Source organism: Tamandua tetradactyla, chromosome 6 (genome assembly GCF_023851605.1).
Source record: "Tamandua tetradactyla isolate mTamTet1 chromosome 6, mTamTet1.pri, whole genome shotgun sequence".
NCBI classification, from domain to species: domain Eukaryota; kingdom Metazoa; phylum Chordata; class Mammalia; order Pilosa; family Myrmecophagidae; genus Tamandua; species Tamandua tetradactyla.
Genome location: NC_135332.1, coordinates 100,588,424 through 100,616,373, shown reverse-complemented (window position 1 = coordinate 100,616,373; position 27,950 = coordinate 100,588,424). Strand labels below are relative to the sequence as shown.

The 27,950-nt window shown below is 37.9% G+C and overlaps 1 protein-coding gene across 1 annotated transcript; it reads left to right on the top strand.

The window, feature by feature from the left end:
• The first annotated feature begins 29 nt into the window (after positions 1-29).
• On the top strand, positions 30-25,338 carry BPNT2 (3'(2'), 5'-bisphosphate nucleotidase 2). The gene is made up of 5 exons (XM_077166805.1): positions 30-636; positions 6,691-6,853; positions 7,566-7,661; positions 16,804-16,965; positions 19,190-25,338. The coding sequence occupies exons 1-5, from the start codon at positions 259-261 to the stop codon at positions 19,459-19,461; spliced, it is 1,071 nt and encodes a 356-aa protein (XP_077022920.1). The 5' UTR covers positions 30-258; the 3' UTR covers positions 19,462-25,338.
• Positions 25,339-27,950: the final 2,612 nt, after the last annotated feature.

Here is a 27,950-nt window from a genome sequence, read left to right as displayed (position 1 = left end):
CGCCTCCCGCGTAACCCGGATACACACCCACGCTGCCCTTTCACCTCGCGGCCGTTGGCGAACGTGGAAGTAGGACTTGCCGGACAGCAGAGGAGCCGGGTCCGCTCTGCCCACGGGGGCTTCGGAGCACCGCGGTCCACCCTTGGGCGGGAGGTAGCCATGGGGCGCACGGGCGCCGGGGAGCGGGCGGCGGTGTAGCGGCGGCTCGAGACCCGGGAGCCCGGCGGGCGGCCGTCGCGAGCGGGGAGGCCTCCCGCCATGGCCCCCATGGGCATCCGCCTGTCCCCGCTGGGGGTGGCTGTGTTCTGCCTGCTGGGGCTCGGCGTGCTCTACCACCTCTACTCGGGCTTCTTGGCCGGCCGCTTCAGCCTTTTCGGCCTGGGCGGCGAGCGGGGCGGTGCCGCAGGGCCCGCGGCTGACGGGGGCACGGTGGACCTACGCGAGTTGCTGGCGGTGTCAGTGCTGGCGGCCGTGCGCGGCGGCGACGAAGTGCGGCGCGTCCGCGAGAGCAACGCCCTGCATGAGAAGACCAAGGGGAAGACTCGGGAGGGCGCCGACGACAAGATGACCAGCGGCGACGTGCTGTCCAACCGCAAGATGTTCTACCTGCTCAAGACCGCCTTCCCCAGCGTGCAGGTGGGTGCCGTCGCGAATCCGGAGCGCTCCAGCGGTCCAGGAACATATGGCCTCGGCTTCCTTTTTTGCAGATGAAGAAACTGAGGCACGGAAACTAAGGTGCTCAGGGTCGCACAAGCAGCTTGTGGAAGAGCTGAGCGAAGGTGCAGGCAGTCTGATTCGGGCGCTGTGCCCACCCCTGGGGTTTGGGCGCTCTTTGCACCCGGGATCTGGAGCCCCGGTTCTGGCGTGGGTTTATAACCAAATGACGAGAAATTAACATCACCCTCTGTGGCACACTCTTCTCTAAACTAGGGGGGTTGGCCTAGGACCCCCGAGGCCCCTCCTGCTCTAGCCTGCCCGGATTTCATTCTTTGGAAGCGTCCTCACGTTTTCTGGCTGAAGTCTAAGAACCCTAGAATTGCTTGCATGGCTGTTGACGTGCCCGGGCATTTGAAGGGGTGCTCATAGATTTAGCTCTCTTTTTATCAGGACCCTCTTAATGTCAGAGGTTTTGGGAACCCCTCAAGGAAGTGTTTGGAAGTATATTTCCCAGCAGCCTCATTTCAGCCATCTCTCCTAACTTGACACTTGATTAAGGATCCATATTTTCTACAAAGTATAAGAATCAAAGAACACTTACCTTTTATTTGAATAAATTTCTAAGGTAGGAATTAATGTTTTTCTTGTGACTCCAGGCATTTTAGATTTGTTGTAAATACTTTCTGAATTAATCATTTTAGTAGAGCTGCTATTAGAATCAGATAAAACTTCTATTAATTATTATAGTTTCAAAGCAGGAGTTCATTATTTTGTAGCAGTACCTTGTAAGTGTATGTCTTAAGTCACCTAATAGTAAGTTTTGTCTACCAGGAAGAAAACTGTTTCCAGTATTTATTGATTAGATAAACAGTGATCCTGACACCTGGCTTCTTTGAAACATGTTAGACCTTTTTAGGATTGTTCTTGTAAGAGTTAGGAGAGTATTGTCACTTTAGAATTACATATCTTCTGTAACTGCCTCCAATCAATCTTTGTGTTGATTTTATTTCCTCTTCCTCCCCCTACTCCCCCCAGCAGGAAGGAACATTGGCTTTCATAACATGAGCTGCTACATACCAGATGTAATTGACATTAGTGGAATTTTTTTCGACTGTTCCATTCAAACGAAATAGAACACTCCCACTTTTTCTTTCGCTTTACATTGCTTTATCATCACAAATAATACTTATCTTGTTTGCATCTACTATGTAGGATGTGTTTGTGAAATATTTTCCTTTCTGTTCCCAAATACATGTGCTTTCCCAAGAGTTTGGGGAAAAAACTTGTGTTTCAAAAAGTCAATCTGTATTAATTACAAAAGTACTAATAGTAATCATTTCTTGAGGGTATACTAGGTGCCCAGTTAATGGCCACACAGGACTTTATTTGATCCTGTAGTAACTTCAAGAAGTAAATTTTATTCCCATTTTTCAGGTGGGAAATCTGAGATATAGCAGCACTCCACTCCTTTGGTTCTGTGAACTAATTATTCATTTTAGCTAAATCTTTAGGAGATCATTTAAAACTTGAGTACAAATTGATGGGCAAAACATAAAGTTGCAGAAGCTTAAAAGCAATAATAGTGAAATATAGCAAAGTAGAATTTTTTTAAAAATAAAAGTAAAGATAAAATATATGTGTGTTTGTAATCTCCACTGTCTGCCTGTATTTTGTCTTGGGTAACTTCCACAGTCTCCTGCATTTGTTTTACCAGTTCTTAGCAAGTGCTAAGGGAATAGGTGCTAAGGGTAGTGAGCTGCAGTTTCTTAAACACAAAAATTAAGCTTTTAGAATTGCAGACACTGAAGTCTCTGCCTTAACATAAAATAATTTCCTTCTTGTGGCTCTTTGAATATTTGCATGTACGTCTTTAGCGTTTATGTTTCATGGTGACTGGTGGAATAGAGGAGATCGTATTCATTTACACAGTATCCAAGTAGGGCTGGTGTCATGTCGAGCTGTCTCCTTTTGTCCCTATGATGCTAGACTAGAGGCCAGATACAGCCATCTAAGAAGAGACTTGGCCCTAGATTCCTTCTTCCTTTCTTCTCCCCAAATAACCCAGAAATTCTGTCTTAAAGTTCTGGTTTTTAAAGCCTCACTTCCAATTTTTAATAAGGAGCTTAAATCATAAGCCCACTCAGTTTATTTCCTAGTGAAGAATGAGCCTGGAAAAGCCATAGATTCTCCTTTTACCCTAGTTCCCTGTGCAAAGAGGAGAGGAGAGGGTTATTTTCTTTTTTCCCACTACTTTCCTACCTGGATTCTGATACCTGGGTATTCTGAGCCAATGTTTACATCTCAGTAAAAAGATATACTCGGAGCCACCCAGTTTCCAACTGGGTGATCCCCTTAGCCCCACAAGGACAATTGGCAGTGTCTAGAGACAATTTTGGTTTCCACAACTTTGGGGTCAGGTATTATTCTTATCTAGCAGATATAAGGTAAGCCTTACAATGCGTAGGACAGTCCCCTCTTAAAAAGAATTGTCTGGCCCAATTTGCAGCAGTGGCCAGGTTGCCTCCACTAAACAACTGTATGCTGTTCTACCAGAATGCAGGCTTGGCCTGAGATGGATTTCCTTTGCCTTCCTTCTTTCTCAGATTAGGCATTTGGGGCACATCCTCAGGGCAGCAGCTCTCCTCTGCCTAAACACCTGCTGGCAGTGCTCCTTATCATCCTGTCAAACTGCAGGTATTGCCATGGCACTGTGTCATTATGTCCTTGTGGAAAATGGTGACAATGAAGGCTGAGAATATTTTCTTGAATGAATTTGTAACCAGCAGAACACAGAAAGTCAAATTTATGGTTTTGATTTAATGTACAGGAAATAAAGTGCTCTTTCAGAATTCCACAGGGTTCCTATGCTCAAATTGACTTATTCAGAGTCTTTGACAAGGATTTGTCTGAAGATAAAACATGGCAGCAGCAGCTTGGTTCTGGGTCCTCCTTGCTGTCTAGGATGGGAGTTGAATACTTCTCTTTCAACAGAAGCACTCACTTGAAAAGTTTGAGAAACACTAATGTAGTGCAAAGAGCTCTTGCTTTGCCCCCCTTGACCAGTCCCAGCCTAAATAATCCTGGAAGGTACTTCACTTCCCTGAGCTACAGTTTCCTCCTCTAGTAATTAATAGTTAGTACAGATATGAGCGTCGCTGGCAGAGAACAAAACAAGTTCAAAGGAGTAGGCCCAAGCAAAATGATGGTTTGGTAAATTCAAGTAACCCGATGAGTTTCAATTCAACATGGGTATATTACTGTGGACACAATGAGAAAAAATTAGGTAGGGACTAGATCAAAAAGCACCTTCATATGCCAAGTGCAGAGGAGTTTAGATGTGATCTTTAATTTAATCCTAGAGTACTAAAGGAAGCCAGATTTAGCTGGCTTTTCTTGAGGCCTGCAATGTGCCAAACTTTGGGCTTCCACCTTTGGAGTGGGAGAGACCAGTTAGGAGACTATTACAGTAGTCCATGCAGAAGGTGATGACTAGAACTCAGGTGAGTTATTCTCAGCTGGTTTTACTAGCTAAAATTTATTTAGTTCTCAGTAAGTGCCAAGCACCAAATTAAGCTTTTTGATGCCATTTAATGCATAGGCTATGAGAGAATTGTTAGGGGCTATGAAGAGGTGGGTCTCAAAAATAACTCCTATTTTTGGCTTTCCTATTTGGTATTTTGTTGGTGGTGAGGAGTAGGGAGTGACAAGGTGGGAGAGGATCATGAGTGCCATCTTAGACTTAAGTTAGAGGTGACTTTGGTAAGTTCAAGATGACAAGGAGGCAGTCAGTATATAAGTCTAAAGCCCTGAGGAGACATTCGAATTGAAAATAGAAATTTGTGAGCCAGCTGTCTGATGGTAAATGAAACTAGTTGGGGACAGGATTACTTAGGAAGAGAATATGGCGTGAAGAGGGAAGATAAGGCCCTAGGACCTAATCTTGAGCAGATTTGGAGAGACAGCATGAGTCTGTAAGATGAAATGGCCAGAGAGGGAGGAGCAGAACCAGGAACATGTGGAAACATAGATGGCAAGGAAGGACAGGGAAGGACACTGTCACAGCGACTGGAAGATCAAAGAACATTAAGACTGAAAGCAGTAACTTAACAAGAATAATAGAGGCCAGCCTTTAGTTAAATGCTTTCTCTGTGTTAAGCACTATACTAGGCTGTCTTTTTTTTTAAATCCTTTTTCATTTCATTGGTTTGTCTTACGATCTCTAGGAGAAGTATATTTATCATCCTCTTTTATTGATGAGAAAAACCACTATTCAGAAAGATTAAATGACTAGCCTAAGTTAGATGTCCAATATATTGAGGAGCTGAAATTTGGATTCATGCAATCTGGTGATAGAACACATATTCATAGTTATGGTTCTATTCCACTAGGGCAGAGATTTTGGTCTCAGTTGGGTTGCTGTTGTATTTACAGGTCCTGGGACTGTGCCTGACCTATAGCAGGCAATCGGTAAATATTTGCTGAACTAATAAAAGGGATAAATGATTAATTGGATGTTTACTATACACTATCCTAAGGAATATTTTATGATTTAAGTGGTTTGATGTTTCTGGAATATTAGTTTTCAACTTCATGTGATAATTTATGATGCTGCAGGGTACCTTCCAGAGATTGATGATAGTTATGGCAATTTGTGTTAGTGACTTTTTACTCATGTACTGTCAGTGCTATAGTGTGACACTGTAGTGTGGGTTCTGGGCACTGTTTTATATGCTGCATGAACGTGGCTAACTCCCTGGAAAGGGGGCTTGACAGAAAGCACAGAACCCCAGAGCCTGTCCTACATAGAATGTTAGTGCCTAACTGAAATCCACCATTTGAGGATGTTTTGCTTGTGTGCGTTTATATTAGGATCTTATAGAGGAAGTGTTGTGATGAGATAGTGTTTCAATAAGATTGACAGTTGGTTATAAACTTAATTCTTAATATATAGTCAATTCTTAGATTTGCTTCTCTGATATATCCTAATTTACAAACTAAATGCAGTTTTAAAGCATTTAATGTTTTAAAACCATTATTTTACCACTCAAACTATATTTTAACTGCATTATGAAGCTCACTGTTTAAAGCAGTGGCTCTCAGTTGGGGGTTATTTTGCCCCTTCCTACCCAGGGACATTTGGCAATGCCTGGAGACTTTTGGTTGTCACACCTGAGGGGGAGGTGCTACTAGTATCTGATGGACACCAGGATACTGCTAAGCAGCAAAAACATAGCACAGCCCCCACAAGAAATTATCCAGCCCAAAATTTCAGTAAGGCTAAGGTTGAGAAACCCCAGTTTAAAGGGATGCTTAGTGTAATCTTTTGTGAATAGAATACGTATTTTATAAAGTGACTTCTGTATCTTCTCCACTTGCTCCACCACAAGTATCTGTATGGTAAGTCAGGTTAGGTTTTAATTTTGTTTTGCAATAATGACTTAATCCCTTTATCCTGTCACACATGTCTTTGGTCCCTTTTGATCACTCATTTCAGCTTTGTTTAAACTTTATAACATACCAGCTTCTTACCTGTTAAAGAATTTCCAGGTTTCCTTTTCCCTGTTAATCAGAGTACTTCGTTTACTTTTCTAGGACATTGTGTAGCGTAGCATTCATAATTCTGTTTATAAGGTACATTGCTTTTCAAGCCTATTGTCATTTTTGTCCCTTTAATTCTTATAATAGCTTATATTCAGTGTTCCATTGTATTTCCAGTCAGTTTTCACGTTAGATCTATTATTTTTTCATAAATCACCATTATGTTTTAAGTAGCTTGTTTCTTTGATGCTTAGTTTATCTATATTTTGGATTGTCTTGTTTAGTCAACATGCGAATATTAGGCAGTATTTGAAGACAACATGTCACTGTCATTTCTTTTGCAGTGTTTTTCATTTTGCAATGAAATCCCTCAAAGTAAACAAAAACAGATTTACCTTTTTAAAATTCCTGTGATTTTATCTGCATTGTTTTCTTTTATCAAGTAATTTTTTTCTTATTTAAAAAATTTTTAACTGTCAACTATTTTTGATACAGATAAATACTGAGGAACATGTGGATGCAGCTGATCAGGAAGTTATCTTATGGGATCATAATATTCCTGAGGATATCCTGAAGGAAATAACTACCCCTAAAGAGGTACCAGCCGAAAGTGTTACTGTCTGGATTGACCCACTTGATGCAACACAGGAATATACAGGTAATTAAAAAAATTCAATCTCAAACTTTGGATTGCCAAAGTTTTGGAGAATCAGAACCACTTCCTCCTTAAGACAAGGCAGGTGATATATAGATTGATGTATAATATTTTGCAAATTCACAACAACTTTTCCAATTAGATAGTGAGCTATTGGATTGAATAGGTGATTCTCAACCTTTTCCTTTTTTTTTAAACTAGAACATCCCTCCTCCCCGTTTCCTTTTTTATTTTCTTAACCCAGTTCAGGTTTCCTTTCTGTGGCTCCTTTCCCAGGCCTCGTTTCTTAACCTAAGGATATTTAATTTCTGCTTTTCCTCTGTTTCTTTAGTCTATATGCTAAAGTTAGTTGCTTCTATATTGTCCTCCTCCTTTTTCAACTTCGTATTCTAGTGGCTGAACACAGTACCTGACCCTTCAGACCCACTGAGCTGCCTGTCTGGTTGGAGAACAGGGGAAGACACTAGCTATGGATATAGGTGTATATAATCATAAGTAAAACTTAAAAAGTTATTTTAATATAGACTTAAAGATGGTTACTATTAGATTCTCTATCTTACAGTTGATGAAACTGAATTAAGTAATTTGCCCAGAGACAAGCAGCTCATAGAGATGGTCTTGCAGAATAACCCCACGGAGTGTTAATGAGACAAAATATAATGTTAAATCTTCAACTAATAGTTTACTTTGACTGTTGTTTTCTCTCTGTTCTCAGAGGACCTTCGCCAGTATGTCACTACTATGGTGTGTGTGGCTGTAAACGGCAAACCTGTACTAGGAGTGATACATAAGCCATTTTCTGAGTATACAGGTATGAAATATGCAAGAGTTTTCAAGAGTTAATGTTATTGAACCATTTTCCCAGAGTATTTACCATCATGTCAGAAATGCAATTAACTCAGTAGTTATTAAAGTCAATCCCCTACCTTTCGTCTTTCCTCACTGGATCCATTAAAGATTATCTTGTTGGTATTTGTGATGCATGACAAAGCAGTGTTTTCTGTCCTTTCTGTAGAAGCTGAAACTGGGTTGAAGATGAAAGATTCTCAGTATGTTGAGGGGATACATTTGGGCATGGACTCCCCAGCAGTTGAGGTCCTCTTTTCTTCATACTATTGTTGGATTGAGATACAGAGCTGTTATACCTCAGATTCTTTGTGGATCTTGAGGGTCATTGTGTAGTTGCTGTAGCCAGATCTTTTATCCTATCAGAAAATGAGCTTGGCATTGTGGTAGTTGAGGACAGTGCCAGCCCCATATTGGAAATGAATCAGTGGGTGTCAACCCAAAAGTCATAGAGGTCAAGTTAATCTCTGGGCAGTCCATGATGCCTTTCACAGCTCCTTCGAATTCTTTCTCCCTCACCTTTTTGATGTTTGTTAGCTTCCAGCTGATGGCAAGTCAGATTCTTAGAACTGTGTTGGGAGTGGAGTTATGGAAGACCATGTTGACAAGCTGCCCTTTCAGCTCAGGAGTGGCCTTGATGATAGCCTTGGGAGTGTTGATGGACCCAGGGGTGACATGTTGACAGCCATTACACTGCAGTTTGCCAGAGGGCCTAGCCATGGTCTTCTGGGTGGCAGTCATGGCAGGGACTCTGATCACAAGTCTTTGATGATACCACAAGTTACGATGGTAGAGGAAGGAAGTCAGACATTTATTGGTACAAGCAGTTTTGCTGACAGTCTGAAGGGAGTTATTATACATCTCACTGGTAATTCCCCTTATAAACACGGAGCAATGGTGGCCGTTTTGACTCTACATTTTTCTAAGATGATGATATGTTGATGGCGACAGTATCTACTTTGCTATATTGAAAGCAGCCCTGATGTCCTGGCATCCCAAAAATAATATCCATTCCCTCAGGCCTTCCCTGATTCGGGGTGTGTTTGACACTGCACAAAAAGACTGTGAAGTGGGGAGAAACCAAGAGAGGTTAATTATTTTATTATTTTTTTTACGTAGCCAGGGCCTGGGAGTTGAACCCAGGTTGCCGGATGACAGGCGAGAACTCTGCCACTGAGCCACATTGCCTGCCCAAGAGAGGTTAATTTTTGATACTCCAAAGTGATATTTTTGCTTTACAGAATAACCTCAGATCCCAAATTCTACCTGTTTCTGAGATAAGCTAAACATAGATTATCTTGATCACATTTCTGCACTTGAGTGTATTCAAAACCAAATCTATATGCTATCTGATCTTTTATCTCCTTTTGTAGTTCAGATGGTTTTAAAAGTTAATTTGATGGACTACAAAAGGTTTATGCCATTGCAGTAATAATGAACCTCAAGATCAATTATATAATTGCTTTATAATTTATGGATTACTTTCTGCATATTTCCTGTAATCCTTACTGAACTGCTTGTTTAAGCTTGCCATGGTAGACCCCCAAAATACAGGAGGTTGAACAATGCTTATTTCTCTCTTCTCTCATAGCTTGTGTGTGAGCAGTGTTCAGGCCTTTCTCTCTCTTTGCTTTGCTACGCTGTCCTCTGCATGGTCGAAGGTCGCTTACCAATCCATCCAGCTTCCACCCAAGGGGAAGACGTCTCTCATGATGGACGTGACCTGCAAGTGACACATATCTCTTTTTTTTTTTTTTTTTTTTTTTTTTAAAGGAAGGAAAGACAGAGAAGGAAGGAAGGATGGAAGGAAGGAAAGGAGGAAGAAAGGGAAACATTTTTAAACATTTTCTTGTTTTATTATATTTTGTTTTTGTTTGTTTGTTTTTTACATGGGCTGGGGCCGGGAATCGAACCGAGGTCCTCCGGCACGGCAGGCAAGCACTCTTGCCCGCTGAGCCACCGCGGCCCGCCAATGACACATATCTCTTGAACTCACATCCTGTTGATCAAAACCTAGCTAGCACCCTGTATTTTCATTGGCCATCCAAACTAAATTTTAGGAATTGTGTCATAAAAGGAGAAAGGAAATGTGAATATCAGGGTACCACCTAGCAGTACTGCTGGTATAGACCTGTGAGGGAAGGACACAGTTACTATTAGTACTCCCATTTACAGCTGAGGAAATGAGACTCAGAAACTTGATGAACTCCTCAGGGTCATCTGCTAAGTTAGTGGCAGAATCAACCCCAGGAATTTTATGTAGATCAGTGCATCACACTGCTTTTTAAATAATAACTCTGTAAGTCCTAACATTTGTATAGTGTATAACAATCTGCAGTTAATATGATCTCATTTGTACCTTTCAGTAACTGTGTACAAGAAAAAACATTGTTGTCTTTTAACAGATGAGGAGACAGGCCTAGCAAGCTCCTATCTTGAAAACTGAAGAGTTTAAATGTTATCCTAAGAGCTAACCTCTCCTTATTAGTTTCTCACAGTTGTTTAGTATTTTCACAGTTTATAAGGGTAAGAGTATTGACAGTAATTTTTCCATTTCAGCCTCAAAATAACCTTGGAAGGAATATAAAATAGGAATTATAATTTATTTATTTATTTAAATAAAGAAGAGGAAACGGACTTTGGGAGGTGAATTATAGGGTTTAGGTCTTCTGAAAGCCTGGTCTCATTCTTTTGACACTGTCCTTCATTGCCTTTATCAGCCAGGATTGTATTTGGCAGTTTCATATAAGGTAAACCTGATTAGCATGATTAAACAGGTAAGGTAGGAGTTATTCTTCTCACGTAACAAGGCCATAGACCATGGCTGGCTCAGTGTCCTTATGATACTTTTAAGGACCTGACTCCTTTTTGCTTTGTGATCCTTAGAAGGTGACTTTTGTTTGTATGCTTGCAAAGATGGCTGCTTTCAGTTGTCTAGGCAAGAAGGAAGAGCAAAGAAGAAGTTTGAAAACCTGTTTTGTATTTTTTAATTAGGAAAGCCATACTTTGAAGTCCTACCCATTTGCCTTCTGCCTCATCTCATGACCATTGTCATGTGAACACCTTAGCTGCAAAGGAGCCGGCAACTCCAAAGAGAATTGAAATTCTGTAAAGAATCCCCAAAAAGGAAAGAGGAAGAAATTGATACTGGATGGGCAGAATAGATTCACATTCTGTGGGTCTTGGTTCCTCATCTGTTCATATTAGGTTGGGGGGAAAGGTTTGTGGAAAGAATTCCGTAAGAATATGTATTAACCCCATAGGCTTACTCTCCTTAAAATAAAGAAGCCAAAAGTCTCTGGCATAGAACAGTTGTGTTGAGAAATTTCTGTAAGTTAGATAATGAAATGCCCAGTTCTTCCATAACGAGGCCGACTTTCCCTTAGTGCTGGAGAGTAAAGATGTGCAAACACTCTTTAAAAGAGCAGGTCCCCATAATTAGATGTAGATTAACCTTCCATTCCTAGAGCTAAGGTTTGTTTGGCTTGTGCCCTACTTTTGTTGTCTTAATATCTGATCTAGACTGTATACTGATGTTGGCAAAGTACCAGTTGTCAAGTATTGTCTGTTTATCAGACTTTAACTATATTTAACTCTAATGGGCACTGGATACTGTAGCTGTTGGCAGCTGTAGCAAAGTTGATCAAACTTCTTATCAGATTTAATTAGAATTAATTCCTTGTGTTTGACATTCTTAGAAGCAAGAGATACTTAAATAGTATTTTAATGAAGTGATGTATAAATGTGTAAGTCTCATATCCATTTAATGGAAATTTATAGCTATTAAAATTAGAATATTTGACGTCTCTGTAGCAATGTGAAAAAATGCTAATCAGTAAAATTTTCAGGGAAAGTTACATAAAAGTTTTATCATGTTAGAATCATGCTATGATTAAGTTATGCCTAATTGTGAAATACACAAATTTAAATAAGCTAAATATCACTCTCATCACCGGTGGAGCCTGGTAGGAATCCTCCCTCTGGTCCTTATCAAATGCTTTGGACATTTTCTTTGTAGAGGCAACCTATTGACACATGGAAGTTATGCATATGTATCTATGGATCTCTATGACTTTCAAAAGCGATTTACTAGGAAGTCTGAAGAGATAATTGAAAGCTCTATGTAAATGGAATGAAAAGTAGTACAGATTCAGCTAAAAATGTATTTTCAAGGGTACCATAATAACACTTCATCGGGGAATGTCAGGGCATCCTACAACCCCCCTTTTAAACCTATTCAGGAAAATATTCTAGAGGCAAGCTAGAACTTACCATGCAGATACAATTAAAAGATGTGAAGATGAGAGAAGAAAGAAAACCGAAAATATGGAGAGAAGAGCCTCAGAGAACTTTGCTGACAAACATCTCTTCAGTAAGATAGTAACGAAGCATGTTGAGAATCACTGGCCAGCCAAAGGTGAAGTTGTGTGAGAGTCGTTACAATATAAACAATTCAGAAGAGGTATAGGACCTTTTAGACTATGACGACAAAGTCACTGCTTATGGAAATAATAACATCTAGCATCTATAAAGCAATTTCTGTGTGTCTGTTCTAAGAAGTTTTTATATCATTTCTCATCGGTGGAGTGTGGATAGTACCTGTTTTGTAAGAGTCATTGAAATACCTTTTCCAGTTTGCAGCACATAGTGTGTACTCCACATTAGCTGTCCTGATAGTCATCATCATCATCACCGCTGCCCCAGAGAGTGACGTTGTAGCTTCTTGAAGCCCGGCAGGTAGGGATTGGCATTGATAGTCTGGTTTTTAGGTTCAGTTCTTGATTTATTCCATCATTCTCCCTTGAGGAGGTATTTAGAAATTTGCTTAGTGTTGTCTTTGAAGTCTGTGTACAGAGTCTACATTATTAAATAATATTGTGTTAAAGACCTCTGGTACAGCCTGCAGTGACTCCATGGGGAAAACCCTGTGTGCCATAAATTGTGCAACAGGTTATGACAGGTTCTGTTAATGTTGAAACTTTAGGTTGTGGCAAAGTATCAGCCACTTAATCCTGCTGGCCTTTTTTAGCCCATCCATACAGACAAAATAAACATGGTCTGTAGCTACATTTTACTTATCACTATTAATGCCTCATCAGTAATTTACATTTATTTAAGTACTTGCTCTTAAAGTGCTTGAATTATGTCCATTTAAGTGTTATGTCTGAATGCATTGAGCTTATATAACATGAAGTAAGTGATTCTTATCTGAAATTATTCTAATTAGTATCTGTGGAGATACCTGATTCTTATTTTCTTTCTTTTCTTTTTTTTTTTTTACATGGGCAGGCACCGGGAAACGAACCCGGGTCCTCTGGCATGGCAGGCAAGCATGCTGAGCCACCATGGCCCACCCTGATTCTTATTTCTTAACCAATACTGACCTCTAGGGAGATAGCATTGTAGATTCAGTTCTTAGTACACTGTTGGTTTTTCCCTTTAATATAATTATTCTTATTAGAGAAGAAGGATATATGGGAACATGCAGAAAATGCAGTTTCCGTTTATTTCCCCCTATTATTAACACCTTGCATTAGTGTGATACCTTTGTTGCAATTAATGAAAGAAAATTATTATAAATGTACTGTTAGCTATAGTCCATGTCATCCGCATTAGGGTTTACTGTATTGTACAGGCCTCAGGGTTTTTTGTTTTTTGTTTTTAATTCTGTTCACATGCATACAACGTAAAATTTCTCCACATTCAAATATGTAATTCACTGTGTAATTACAATCATAGGCTTGTTTTTTCATCAACACCACCCATTACCAAACTTTTGCCATCACCCCAAGTAAAAAAATCTGTACAATTAAGCATTAATCCCTATTCCTTACCCATAACTTGATCCCCCATGATAACCTGTATTCTAGTTTCTGGCTGTATAAATTGGCTTATTCTAGTTTTTTTATGTCATTGAGATAATAGAGTATTTGTTCTTTTTAACACTGTGTTTTTTGAATGTTTTTAAAAAGAATTTGTGAATTTGTTTTCCCTTCATTTCCTTTTTTTTCACTTCTGTTATGAATAATTCTTAACAGATCTAAAATTATAGTAAATACATGTATACTTCAAATAGATTCGACAGGTTTTTTTTATTTTGCCTATGAACTTTATATTTTAAAGATCATGACATATTACTCTTAAATACTTCAATATGGATTTTTAAAAAGTAAGGGCATTTTTCTACTACCATGCTAACACAATTAACAATTATTCCCTAATGCCATTCAATATTCACATTTCCTCAGTTCTCTCTAAAATTGGTTTTTTTTTTTTGAAGGTTAGTCATAAGGTTTTTTCAGTCACAGGGATAGAAGATAGCTGTTTACTTCAAAACAAGATTAGTCAAATGGCAAGCATTGCTTTTGGTTGTTAGGCTATTGAATTCTCTTAATCTAGAATAACTACCATTCCTTTTTATCCCATGATACTGATTTGCTGAAGAGACCAAGTCACTTGTCCTGAGAATGACCTTTTCGATTTGTCCGTTTTTGTTTTATTGTTATTTTTTTTAATATCCCATTTTTCCTTTAAAGTGGAGATTAATTCTAAAGCCTTGATTGCACTGAGGGTTGAACATTTTTGTCAAGGATACATCATACTCATTCTTCATTTACTTCATACTACATCTTATTATACACCATGTAATGTCTCATTGTCTCCCTATTGATGAGATAGTTAAGGTGGTCATGACTGGATCTCTTGATTATAACATTCATTGATTTCCTGCTACCATCAGCTAATCTGGGGAGATATCTTGGTACCATTTAAGATCCAGTTTCCACTAAACCATTCACATAATTGTTATAATATCTACTAAATATGTTGTTAAATGTGATTTTCCTAATTCTTTTGTTTCTTCTATGTCTACTGGCTGTAATTGTTGTATAGAAAACTTTCTCCATCAGCTGGAGTTATTTGTATACCCTGAGATGTAATTTCTACTAAAAAGGCTAGATAAATGTTTAATTCCTTTCCCTTTATTTAGCATTCCTCAGAGTATGGTGTTTTGGTAAGAACCACCTATAACCTTCTTTTTCTTTGGGCAATGTTTGTTGGTTCTCTACTATGAGTAATCCCGCTTTAGTCAATGATACCGTTTTTGGTGTTTATTTTTCTGTACTCACTTAACATAGACCTGTTCGGCTTATATGCTTTAAATTAGATCCTTTGACCCTAATCAATTAGCTCTGTGATAACAGTATTTACACATTATTTTTTCACCCTTTTTTTATCTCTGCTTTCTTCTTAGATCAACAGGTAAATTTATTCAATGCTAACCAATAATCCTTTTGCTGAGGGTTCCCTAATCATTTCTTGGTTGAATGAAGCTTGTCCCTTAATTGATTACTTCACAAGAACTAGCTTATAAGTGTGATTACACTTTGGTTTTATGTGTTAAAAACTTTTTCTGTAGGCTTGATGCTTAAAAGACCACTGGGCTAGTTATAAAATCTTTGATTCAGTCTTTTTTCTTGATTATCTTGTAGAAGGTGTTAAACTGGGCACTTTTTTGTGTTTTCAGATTTCTTTGATCCAGATGGTGGGCCCTTATCTTCAACTCCTTCCTTCTCATTAGTTCTACTAGTTGCCTTTCAAATTGTCTCTGCCATCGCCCATCTTTAATCCCCCTACTCCGTGTGTCTTAAAACTACAGCTTTGGTTCCATCTAGTCTCCAAACTTCTTCAGGATGCTCTTTTGCCAGATTTTCAGGTCTTCTTTCAGAAAAATTGGACCTTTTCTTTCTGGGGAGAAACCCTGGCTGACATCATCTGAGTTCTGCTATCCTGGGGAGTTCTCTGACATCTGGATTCTTCTGTTAAGGTGTCCCTCATTCTCCATGCTGAGATGGACTCCAGCACTTATTCTCTTATCATCAGTATTTACTCCCCTTCTTTGATATAATTGGGATTTATCGCCCTCCACTGTCTCCTACTGTTTTGTAGGTTTATCTTTTAAGTGTTTTGACTTGCTCTCCTTGTTGCTTTGTGTGGATTTTATAAGGAAGTATAACAAAAGTCTGGGAGACTGCCATATTCCTTAGGGAACTCAGAAATCTAAACCCTTCTAATTTTTGTGATGTTTTTCTGCAGCCAGGAATAAGCTGGAATATAACTGCTTTCATTGTTAGCCATGGTGAACTGTACTTTATTCCGTAGTAAGTGGTAGAACAACAGTCTAATTAGGATAATTCTGAGTAAGTGTTTTCTTACATAATTTGGTGGTCAGTGAAGCAAACTTCCAATCTAAGGAAATCATTCTAAGTCATTTTCCCCTTTTATCATTCATTTTCTACTTTGACTAGATGGACTTTTTTTAGCCCATCATGGAGTTTTTCTTTCATACTCTTTTGATAGAACAAGCATATCAGCCTAATTCTTTAACTGTATTTATGTTTATAAAACCACTTAGGAGATTGAGCCAATATGCAGATAATTGAAATCATGAACATATTAAAAGTTGAAGAAATATAGGAGAAAAAATCAATTTTAAAATTGAAATTATGCAGGAAAATTAGTTGTGTGTATCGTTGGTTGGGTTCCCTAGGAATCAGACTTTGAGATGAAGATTAGCATGCCAGATGTTAAGGAGTGCTCTGGGATCAAATTTGTGGAAGGAGGGAAGGAAGTGGGATTAGGTGCAGGGAAAAGTTGAGTTGCAGTGCAGTCCCAGTGAAGTCTCAGCTGACACCCCTGTAGGAAACTGGAGCCTGGGGATTCTTAAGCCAAATATTTACGAGTTATTATTTTTGATTGGGCAGAATTAAATGGTACTTTCTTACTTTGTTTTTATACCTATCTAGTTAATTAAAAAATAGAAGGTTTTTTTTTGGTACATGGTCTGGGAATCGAACCTGGGTCTCCTGCATGAAAGGTGGGCATTCTAAACACTGAACTACCCACGTACCTTTCAAGAAGCATTACTTTTGTACTCAGAAAATACAGTAAAGCTTTCTGTTTTGGAAAAAGAAATCAATGCAAATAATTCTATGGGAGAGGATATTTTTTCAGTTGCTGGATACTTTGGGATCTGAAGAGTATCACTTCTAGTTTTAAAAGCCCCGGTACCTCCCAAAGTTGTAATGGATATGCTATTTGCTTTTCAGCCTGGGCGATGGTAGACGGTGGTTCAAATGTGAAAGCCCGCACTTCTTACAATGAGAAAACCCCGAAGATTGTTGTGTCTCGCTCCCATTCAGGAATGGTCAAGCAGGTTGCTCTTCAGACGTTTGGAAACCAGACTACAATTCTCCCAGCTGGTGGTGCTGGTATGTTTTCACTGCCTTCTGCTTTATCGAGTGTTGCCATCAGGGTCACAGCTCATGGTATTTAGGAGGAGAGTGAGAATGTAGAGTATATATTAAGGCAGGCCTGGTCTCCCATTTAACATTCTCAGGTATGGATTTTTCAGACATACCAGCCTTGTAAGAAAAAAACAAGCAGTACTGTCCCTCACATACTACAAAAGCGTTTTCCTGTCAGTGGTGTGGCATCAATGAATACTTTGTACATAACCTGTCCTATTGCTTTAACTGTGGGTCCCTTAAGAAGGGAGGGAGGAGCAAGAACATTAGGTTACCAGAAGACATCCTAGGTATTAGGATGGGCTTGCCTGGGTCAGATTGGACACCCCTGAGCTCCTCAGCTAACCAGAACAACTCTTTGTCTCCAGTGAGTGAGGGAATCTAAAGCCCACCTAGCTCAGTGCATATTCTTCACTATTTTATTACCTTTATAGATCAGGGGCTCAGTAAATTTCTTCCAGAAAGAGCCAGATAGTAAATATTTTAGATTTTGTAGGCCACATATGGTTTCTGTTGCATATCCTTTGATTTTTCTTTTTAGTTTGTTTTAACAGTGTTTGTACAGCTCAAGGGCTGTACGAAAATCTATGGTCTGGATTTGGCTTACGGGCTGTTATTTGCCACTCCTTATTATAATAAATGCTCTTCAGCACGACAGAAGTGTTCTAATTCAAAGAAATAGCAAATTAAAGTCAGAAAATATTTGTGTTTGAAAACCTTTTCCACACAATAATAAAGGGACCATGAAGCTTCTTAACTTTTAAACTCAGATGTCTTCATATGCTAGTTGCGTGTATCTGCCTACCTTAATATGATTTTGCTATTTTCATATAGGTTCTGTTAGGTTGGTGAGTAAGCTTAATGTCCAGAATACCCAGCAGGAATGGGATAAACTAGATTCTGAACCCAGTTTCTTCCATATTTGTTTTATTATTTTATTGTTTAAATCCTTCCTTTTTGCAAAAAAGGACTTAAGATGATATTGTTACTTTGTGTTCCTTTCTTTCAAATCAGTCCTGCCTAGATCTTCAATGGGAAATCAAGTTTAAGATCATTCCACAGAAAGTGGTACATACTGAATATGTCTTTTCATAGAAAATCACAAAGTCGTTTCTAAAAAATTACAGACGTACCTCAGACATATTGCGGGCTAGCTTCCAGACCACCACAATAAAGGGAGTCACATGAATTTTTTGATTTCCCAGTGCATATAAAAGCTATGTTTACACTGTACTGTATTCCATTAAGTATACAATAGCATTACATCTAAAAATCACTGTACATACCTTAATTTAAAAATATTTTATTGCTAAATGCAAACCATTATCTGAGCCTTCAATGAGTCGTAATCTTTTTGCTAGTGAAGGCTCTTGCCTCGGAGTTGATGATTGCTGATTGCTCAGTGTTGGTTGTTGAAGGTTGGGGTGGCTGTGACAATCTCTTAAAATAACAAGATAATGAAATTTGCCACATCGATTGACTCTTTGTTTCATTTAAATGTTTAAATACCATTTTAAGATTATCAACTGGCCTAATCTAAATATTATTGTGTCTCAGAGGATAGGGAGACCTGAGGAGAAGGAAAGAGACGGGGACATAGCCAGTTGATGGAGCAGTCAGAAAACACAGCATTTATCAATTTGAGTTCACCATCATATATGGGTATGGTTTGTGGTACCCAAAACAATTACAACATTAACATCAAAGGTCACAGGTCACCATAACAATTATAATGAAAAAGTTAGAGACGTATCAAGAACTACCAAAATGTGACACAGAGACAGGAAGTGAACACACACTGTTGGAAAAATGGTGCCTATAGACTTGGTCGATGCAGGGTTGCCACAAACCTTCAGTTAGTAAAAAATGCAGTATCTGCAAAGTACAATAAAGCAAAGTAAAGTAAAACAAGATATGCCTGTATAGACACATATTTGGTTATACTTGAGACTATTATAATAAATTTTCCTTGTAATATATTTTTGCTCATCTGAATTTAATGCCTGTACAGCTAGTATTTTACAGAAACTTTTCATTTTTGAAATAATTTTATGGAGCTGTGGTAAAGATAGTGCAGAGAGCTCTGGCATACCCTGTATGTTAACTTTTAACAGTTTTTCTTACTTAAAAAAGTAATACTTTTTAAAAATCTTTAAACCAGCAGCCTAAGTTCTGTGTTACTTTTTAGGTTATAAAGTTTTAGCGCTCTTGGATGTGCCTGATAAGAGTCAAGAAAAAGCTGATCTGTATATCCACGTGACATACATCAAGAAGTGGGATATTTGTGCTGGCAATGCCATCTTAAAAGCCCTTGGTGGGCATATGACCACCCTGAGTGGTGAAGAAATCAGCTACACCGGTTCTGACGGCGTTGAAGGGGGGCTCCTTGCTAGCATCAGAATGAACCACCAGGCTCTGGTCAGAAAACTCCCGGATCTAGAGAAGACAGGACATAAATAAGCATTACTGGTTACAGGGCACAACTTCTAGAGCTGAAAATGGTCAACCTGAAACGTTGGAGGCCTTAAAGGGTCGGTAGAGACAATGAGTTAAGACCATCCCGAACTGTTTTGAGTATTTATGAAGCATCAGAAACTTGTTTTCCCTGTAATAGGATGCAAGATCAGGGAAAATAGGTTGCTTCGTGTCTCCAGTATTGTCTTTATTTTTGAGACTATTTTCGTATGGTTGTCATACACAAGGCGCATATATATATTTGTGAATTAAAATCTATAGCAGAGTCTACATTGTTGTGAGTTACCATTTTCACACAACATCATGAGTCTTCACTACCTGTTAATACTTTGGAACTGGGCTGAAGAAAGGATTGGTTTTCTGTAGATATTTAATGTAACTTTACAATTAAATCTCATTGAAAATAAAGAGGGACTTTTACCCCTAATTTGGATGGAAAGCACAACAAGCCACACATCCATTAATATGCTACAAATGCTCTATTTATCCTTTCCTGAATATTTCTTATAGATTAAAATAGAAAAAGCTTAAATTGATTTTTTTCCTTTGAAATTTTAATAATGGATTCACCAGCTAGTAGAAAATATAGATATACAGTGATTTGAATTGTAATCTCAATTTCAATGTTTTTGGAGTTTTTTATTTTAAGAAAAGTGTGTTTTTATTCAGGGTTTAACATTTCTGCCATCTTACTGTCAGGTTTTATTTTCCCTATGATTCATGGTTCCATCCTTTTCCTCATGACCAATGTTTCCTCTTGACCAGTCTTTACCTTGTAATATATATTTTAAAGTTTCAGTGTTAGCTCTAAGATTTTGGCACCTTTCTCATTAGAGATGATATGCTATTAGGGAATATAAGATTATAAATGATTCTCTTATTAGTTGAAAGTTATTTGGCATTATGTGGATTGAACTAGCTTTCCCTATTTTCAAAACCACAAAATTTAACTTTGTTTTAGTACGTTAGAAAAAAATCTGAAAAATTCATTATCAAGAATATATTATGGGGTGGGCCACTGTGGCTCAGCAGGCAGAGTTCTCACCTGCCATGCCGGAGACCTGGGTTCAATTCCCAGTGCCTGCCCATGTTAAAAAAAAAAACGAATGCGTTATGGTTGTTTTTACCATTAATAAATGGATATAATCAAACCAAACTCTCATTAATAACCTTTGAGAAACCCTAATATTTCCTTCCCTTCAGATTAAAAAGTTACTTTTTTGACGAAATTTTTTCCTGTTCATGCTGCAGAATTTGGTTGGGAGAAAGGTTGGGACACAGTCATCTGTGGCGCTGTAACTGAGCCTTGCTCTGTGAGCTCCCTTTCATTGGAGCATCTGGTTTTCTCAGTGTGGTATCTGGATGCTTCACGTAAACATTTAGTTCCGCTATTTCATGAGACTTTGATGTCCTTGTATTCTATAACACTGAAAAGGAAAGGTATTTCTCATGGTTTTGGTTTTTGCTTTAAAATTTTTAACTATTTTAAAAAGTAAATTTGATTTAAAAAATGGATTTTCTAGCCTGGTGGAATGTGTGTAAACTTTAGGTTTGGGTGTCACACTGTCCAAAGGCCTTTAATTCCTGCTTATTGAACTGAGTGCTACAGTGCTTGAGTTTTCATCCTATCTCTAAAGAAAATCACAAATCTGATAAAGTGGTGGAGCCTCATCAGGCTGACCTTTGTTCAATGAAAACTCATTCAGAGTTTTAGTCAGTTAGAACACTTGATTTTTAAACAGGATATAGAATTACAGAGAGAGTATCAGACGCCTTAACTTTTACCTTTGTAGGAAGATGAGAAAATCCTTTTATTCTCCGGAGAGATGAAAAAGACTTCTGCTGTTGCCAGTCCTATGGTATAATGAGTTATTTTAGTTGTAACATGTCAGGGAAATTGGTCTGGCATAGTAAGAAATGAAATTTAATTGGAAGGTTTTTATCTGCAATGTTTAGAGGAAGTTTGATTTAATGGAAACAAAACTACTTCACATTAGCAAGCAAGATTGCTTTGGTTTTATTTTTAATTCCGTTAACCTACATGTAGGTAAAGACTTTGTGAAGAGTGTATGTTGTATGCAGAAATTAAGATACTGGCTCTTCGTTAAATGCATTGTATTTTTTATTTTGGTGGGTGGGTGCATGGTCTGGGAATCGAACCAGGGTCTCCCGCATGGAAGGTGAGCATTCTACCACTGAACCACCTGTGCACCCTAAATGCATTGTTTTTATAATTTGTTGACTAAAGTTTAGTTATTGATTTTAAGTGCTTTTACAGAATATTAAGGTTTTTTTTTAACTTTTTGGTTTCTAAACGTCAGTATATTTTGCAGAATTAGAATGAGTAGAGAGAACAGTATTTATGTTTATTTATGTGAACCATCATTGTGCCAGAACATACCAGTAAAACATCTTCATGAGTAAGTCGCATTATTCATGGAGGCATGTAATATCTCTTAAGGTTACATAAATGAAATTATTTTGAAAACACTGCAAATAACTAAGAAAGCATTTGACTGTTAGTGGCCTAGACCTCCCCAACTCCTGGTCTTACTTTCCTTCATCTTTGCCATTTTTTACAGTTGACTTTCATGCACCACATCCAGTAGCAGCAGTAACATCAGTAACCTCAGCATCCATCATTCGCCCCCTTTTTCTTCCCCTCATTATCTTCTCTTTTGCCTATTAATTAGTTTTCTCCTTTTATTTTTTCTTCTCTTTTTTAACCAGTGTATTTCATGCCCAGCACCTACCCCAAAATCTCTCTCTATGTACCCATTTCTCTCAAAGACTTCTTGGCAAGGCAAGGAAAATCACCTTTAAATCCATGAAGCTTTAGATTGTGAGGTCTAATCCAATACTTCTCTCTTTTCGAAACATGTTCCGACCCATTTCTGAGAAACGTAAGTGTAGAAAATATAAGAGAGTTAGGTGGATAAGCCCGTTTGATAAAACTTTCATTTTTTACCAAGTTTTCATGCTTGGATCCCCATTTCAGTTGAGGTCACAGGGCCTACATGATGGGTCATAGTTGCCTTTATGTTTTCCAGTTGTTCCCATCCCCCAATTCAATTTTTTTTTCCTGTATTTTAAATGAATAATATTCAAACGAATTGTTTATGGTTGTATAATGTATTGATCTAAGCATTTTGGTTTATGTATTTTACATAACAATTGCACAAATTCTTCCCCTTTACTGTGTACACCCTTTGGATATTTTGCAAATTGTGTAAGAGGAGGTGTGGGCCAGGTGGTAGGTAAGAAAACACTGGGAGAGGAGGTGGAGGCAGCACAATGGAAGGATTGCAGAGAGAGGAAGCTGTGTTAGGGATTCTGCCCTTGATCGAGATGTTTAATTAAAAAATTGGATTTCATGCAGATTTAAAAGCAATAACTCTAGATAGCTCAGCATTAGCAAAGAAAGCTACAGTGCCACCCCTGTTTCAGAAAAGAACATGCCCAGCTTGCTTCTCGTAGGTGATGCCTTGAAGATGGCCCCCTGAAGACAGTCTTTAACAGATTAAAATCCTGCACCTACCTATCTTGACTGTGCATTCGTTGGTCCTGGATAGAAGCAGTGATTTTTACCTTTGGATCTTTGGTTGAATTTGATGTATTTAAATAATTTTCAGAATATGGCTACAAAAAGTCTGTCTTGTGACTGTTGTGTAAAATAAACCTAATCACCTATCAGTTAATAATTATCCTAAAAAAAAAGTTGTGCCTTAAGAACAGGGCATTGTGTGTTAATAGGGAAAATAAGATCTTTTTTTTAATAGATAAGGAAAATAGGAACTTTTTGCCATTAAAACTTAAGTTCTTTCAATGTTTTTAATATTAGATTTGGGAGAATTCATTAAAATTAAAGTTGATATAAAATTATTTTTGCATAATCTAGCATTTACAACTAAAGTACATTTTTTACAGCAAACTGACATCTTGATGTATATAGATTTGAAATGATACTTCATCTTTAATTTTTAATTTAAATTAATATAAGACCAAGATAGATCACATATTTTTATTTTACTTTTAAATAAATCATTTCAGTGTGCTATTATATCTGTTCTTGTAATTCTCTAGAATCATTTTGGTTTAAAAATTAGCGATTTATTGATGGTAGCATATCAAACATTTATTAATGTTTAAAATACTGTGTGTTGTATGACACAGTGGGGAAGGAGTTCTAATTCTGATACACAGTTTACTGAGATGGCGAGAAGAATTGAACTCTATACTTCAAAAAGAGGTTTTTGTTTTCTGTGGTGCTGATTTATGTTAGTTTATTTTTATTTCATCACTGCCTGGAGGTGTATGCATTATCCTATTTCCTATTAGTAAAGGCTTACAGGAAAGTTTTTATTTATTTTTTATCTTTTTTTAAAAGTTGGGTGGTGAACTAATTTTGGTAGGAAATGAGATGTATAAGTAGTTTTCCTTTGAGATAATCCATGCTATCAGAAGTTCAGGATGATGAATAATATTAAAACAACTTGTTCTATATTGTGTTTGTAAGGTTTCCCTAAGTTTTATAATTAACATACATTGTGTAAATTGCAAAAGCAGAAACTGATGTTTGGTTAGAAGTATGTTCCATTAAAATTCTCTGAGGTGTATGTTATATACATAGTAAATTTTTAATCAGGAAACACATGTTCATTCCGTATTTTTTAAAATAGGGAATAAAGCATACCCAAAGCCATTAGATCATTTAACCTAAAAAAAATGGTCTCATGTCTTCGCAAATTCTTTCTTCAAGCCTTCTTTGTCATTCATGTTGGGTTCAAGAGGGAATGTTTACATGCTTTAATTTGCAGGTAAATATAGTATTTAATTTCATGTGCCATTCCTAGCCACTGTCCGCAGTAGCCAACACTAAGCTTTTTAAAGGCCCTCTAACAGAAGAGGCTGTTCCAGTATGACAAACAATGGCACTGCCTGTGCGTGTTTTTCCAATTTTTCCCATTATGGAAGCAACTAGACACGTGCGTACAAGGGGGTTGAGTTCACACTACAACCATGTCTCCGTCTCTGCCTCTTCAAGTTGTATTTTTTGTCATCCTCACTTCAATTAATCTCTTATAATCTAAATTAATAATGAGGGGGATTAAAATAAATAGTTTACCTTTGAATGTCCCTTCCCTTTTCAGACTTTTAAAGCTGTAGAGGAACTAGACAACTTCCTGTTTCCAAGACATGCTTAGATACCAGTTTTGCTTACTCATGTTCCTGACCTGCCTCTCACCCATACCACCGAATGTAAGTGCATCCCAATTTTAACCTCTACCAGAAAGTAACCCTTCTCCATGTTTTTGGAGCAGTTTGTATGTACCTCACTTATAGCAGACATTTTTATATATGCTGTACTAGATGTAAACTTCTTAAGGACAGGGATTGTGTCTTGTTGATTTTGTATTTCCACCTTGACCCTGGTGTCTTGCACAAATTAGGTGCTTAATGTATGTTGAATTAAATTGAATAAAAGATTATACTAGCACTAGCATGTTTCATGCCTTAGTTATGTAAACTTGTTGTTTTCCTTTTTTTCTTGCAAGTACTTCTCTTATGATTATCTCCTGTCCCCACTAATTCATTGAAAGAAGTTTTGCCTTTTTTTGTTCAGATACTACCCCACAACCAGTTAGCTCTAGCAGATGTGAAATGATTATCCCAAATTCTCTGCGTCTGGATATACTTTGCCAAACCAGAATTTGAATTCTCTCAATAAATTGGTCATGTCTGTAAGAGATGGTGTGCTGCATCTGTTTTTGAACTCTTCATTTTTATGGGAGTCTCCTTATCCTCTTAACCATGTATCTGAGAATGGATGGTGCATGACAAACATAGCTCTAATAAAACTCTGACTCATATCCTTTATTAGGTTTGTTTGTTTGTTTTAACAATAAAATGGAGGATAGGAGAGCAAAGAAAAGATGAGTACAAAAAATTGTAGAAAGAAAGAAAAAGTGTGATGAAGTAAGGGAAAGTCCCAAGAACTTTCGTGGTTGCTAATGAATTTTCTTCATGGTACATTTTAATTTCCAGGAGTGCTAAAGGTTACCTCTATAATTATTTCGGCATCTACCTCTGGACAGTCAGAAAAATTAATCTGAACAACCCATAGAATGAACACCCACTTCAGTTACTGTCTCAGTGTGAAATATTAATCCCTTCCTTTAAGAGAGCTTTGCCTTCCATGTGAAATGGTGAGGCCCTTCCAGTGGGTCAGCAGTGCTGGTTTTAATATCCTGGTCTTGATTCTAACAGGTGGGTCCTGCAGTTGTTCAGCACTTATTATGAACCTGTTCATGGCTCAAATAATCCACCATCTATTGACCTTTAACGTTAACTAGATGTGATTCAGTTGGATCTTCGTGAAAACAACGACTTTCCCAGAACTACCTCCTTAGCCTACCAACCATGGGCTGAGGACTTCCCAATGTTTAAGTAAAGTAGGTTGGCTATGTACCACAACCATGAATGCTATTTGGCAGGATTCTAACTTTAATTCCGTCTCTCAGAGAACAACTGAAATAGCAACAGCTAAGATTTTTGGCAGGTACAACAATCCAGAGAGGTTTTCTCCTTTGAGCAGTCCATGCAGTGCAGTGGTAGAGAACTAGTGGAGTGACCTTGGACAAATGGCATCCTCTGTGTGCCTCAATTTTCTTATCTGCAAACTGGGGATAATTATAATGTCTTCCCCGTAAGGCTAATCATGAGTCCCCCCCCATAAAGGTTAGTGGTCATTAGTATTTTTGTTTTCTGACTCCACAGAGCCTCACCTTGGGCTTGACATGGACCCTGTCTCATAGGGGTGAGGATTTCTAGTGCTTACTTCCCTGAGTGCATGTCCATATTAACTGGAGAACATTTACACTTTCTCAGAATGTAATTACCAAATTCCATACCTTACATGGGGAAATTTCATCAACTCTTTTTTTTTAATTGCATTCCTCCAGCTAAATGCCCCTGGTCTGCTCCTCATTATTCTTGGAATAGCTTCCATTCATTTTCTTAGCCCTGCAGGATGCTCATTCTCTTTGAGGGGTATATATATGACCCTCAATATTTTAGCTTTATGTTGTCACAGAAGGTGGGTTTTATCTCCTTGCGTTTGGGAGGGTTAACATCTTTTCATATGTTATACAGCTGGCTACCACTTGGGAGCCATGTGGGAACTCCTGTGCTTTCTGTGTACTGTATTAAGCACCCTTCCTGTCTCCTGCAGCTCAGCACCACGTTTGCCATTCAGTAAGTTCACACATATCATGTAGAGACCACTGGCTTGTTTGGTCACAATGTGTCAGAAAAGCATTGAGTGATCATGCAAAATCATAACCTATATAAATAATTGAGTAAAATAATGAAAGCATATGACCATATGTCCTGATGAACTCTTATCAGGGCAGCCCACTGGGTCTAGTATTTGCCCCAGGTTTTAATTTTTTTTAATGCGTTTTTAATGAAGCATTGTAATAGTTGGACTAAAATGAACCAGGATGGGTTTGGTGGTCCTCTTCATTTTGTATTTCCAGACTTGTTTTTCCTTGTAGCACATGAGATGAATATGTAATGAATAAAATACTCACTATAACACATGGTTAAATCTGAAAATTGCCAGTGATAAATTATTTCTTCTAGACACAGCAAAATTAGTGCCCTCCTTTCAGAAAAGAGAGCAGTCGATGATAGAACAAAGTGCTTTTTGATACAAGTGGCTGGAGACAGTTAACTTTTTGGGTCATGAGGAGTGCTGGAAATCTCTGATACTGTGCCCCTGCCAAGCACTTGGGGTACCAGCCAGTTGTGCTATAGCCTTTGATTCACCCTGTTATGTCCCAAAGCTGCCAGGCCACCAGATGGCCATGTCATCGGTAAATGTGGGAAATTATATGTTTGCTTATGTGTGGAATGTTTGTGAGAAAAGAATAGGTTGTAGTGGTTTTATCACTTATTATATGGGGAAAAATCTAAAGCCATTTATTCTATGGTTAATATATACATATATTTTATTTAGCATAGGCCCTTTCAACAGCAGTGAGCTCAGAAAGTCCATATTTAATAAAGAATTAAGAATTAAATTTCTATTTCTCAAGAATGGCGATGGATGAATGTGTAATCTTCAGAAAATAACAACATGAAAACCCAAAGACATAAATCTATAAAAGAAATAGCATGTTTTTAAAAACTTACTAGTTACTGTAAGAAAACTGCTGAAAGATGACAAAGCTGCATGAAAGGAAACCTCGCTTTAAATTGAGATCAAATGACTGTTCAACTAAATTAATTTCACTTATTTTTTAACATTTTTATTGTGAAATATATACAAAACAATAAATTTCAAAGTATATTTTGAACAGGTACTTATAAAACACTTAAACGTTTGGTACAAATGTGAGTTTGTACCACAATTTCAAGTTTTTCCTTCTAGCTGCTTCGAGACACTGGAGACTAAAACGAAATAACAGTAT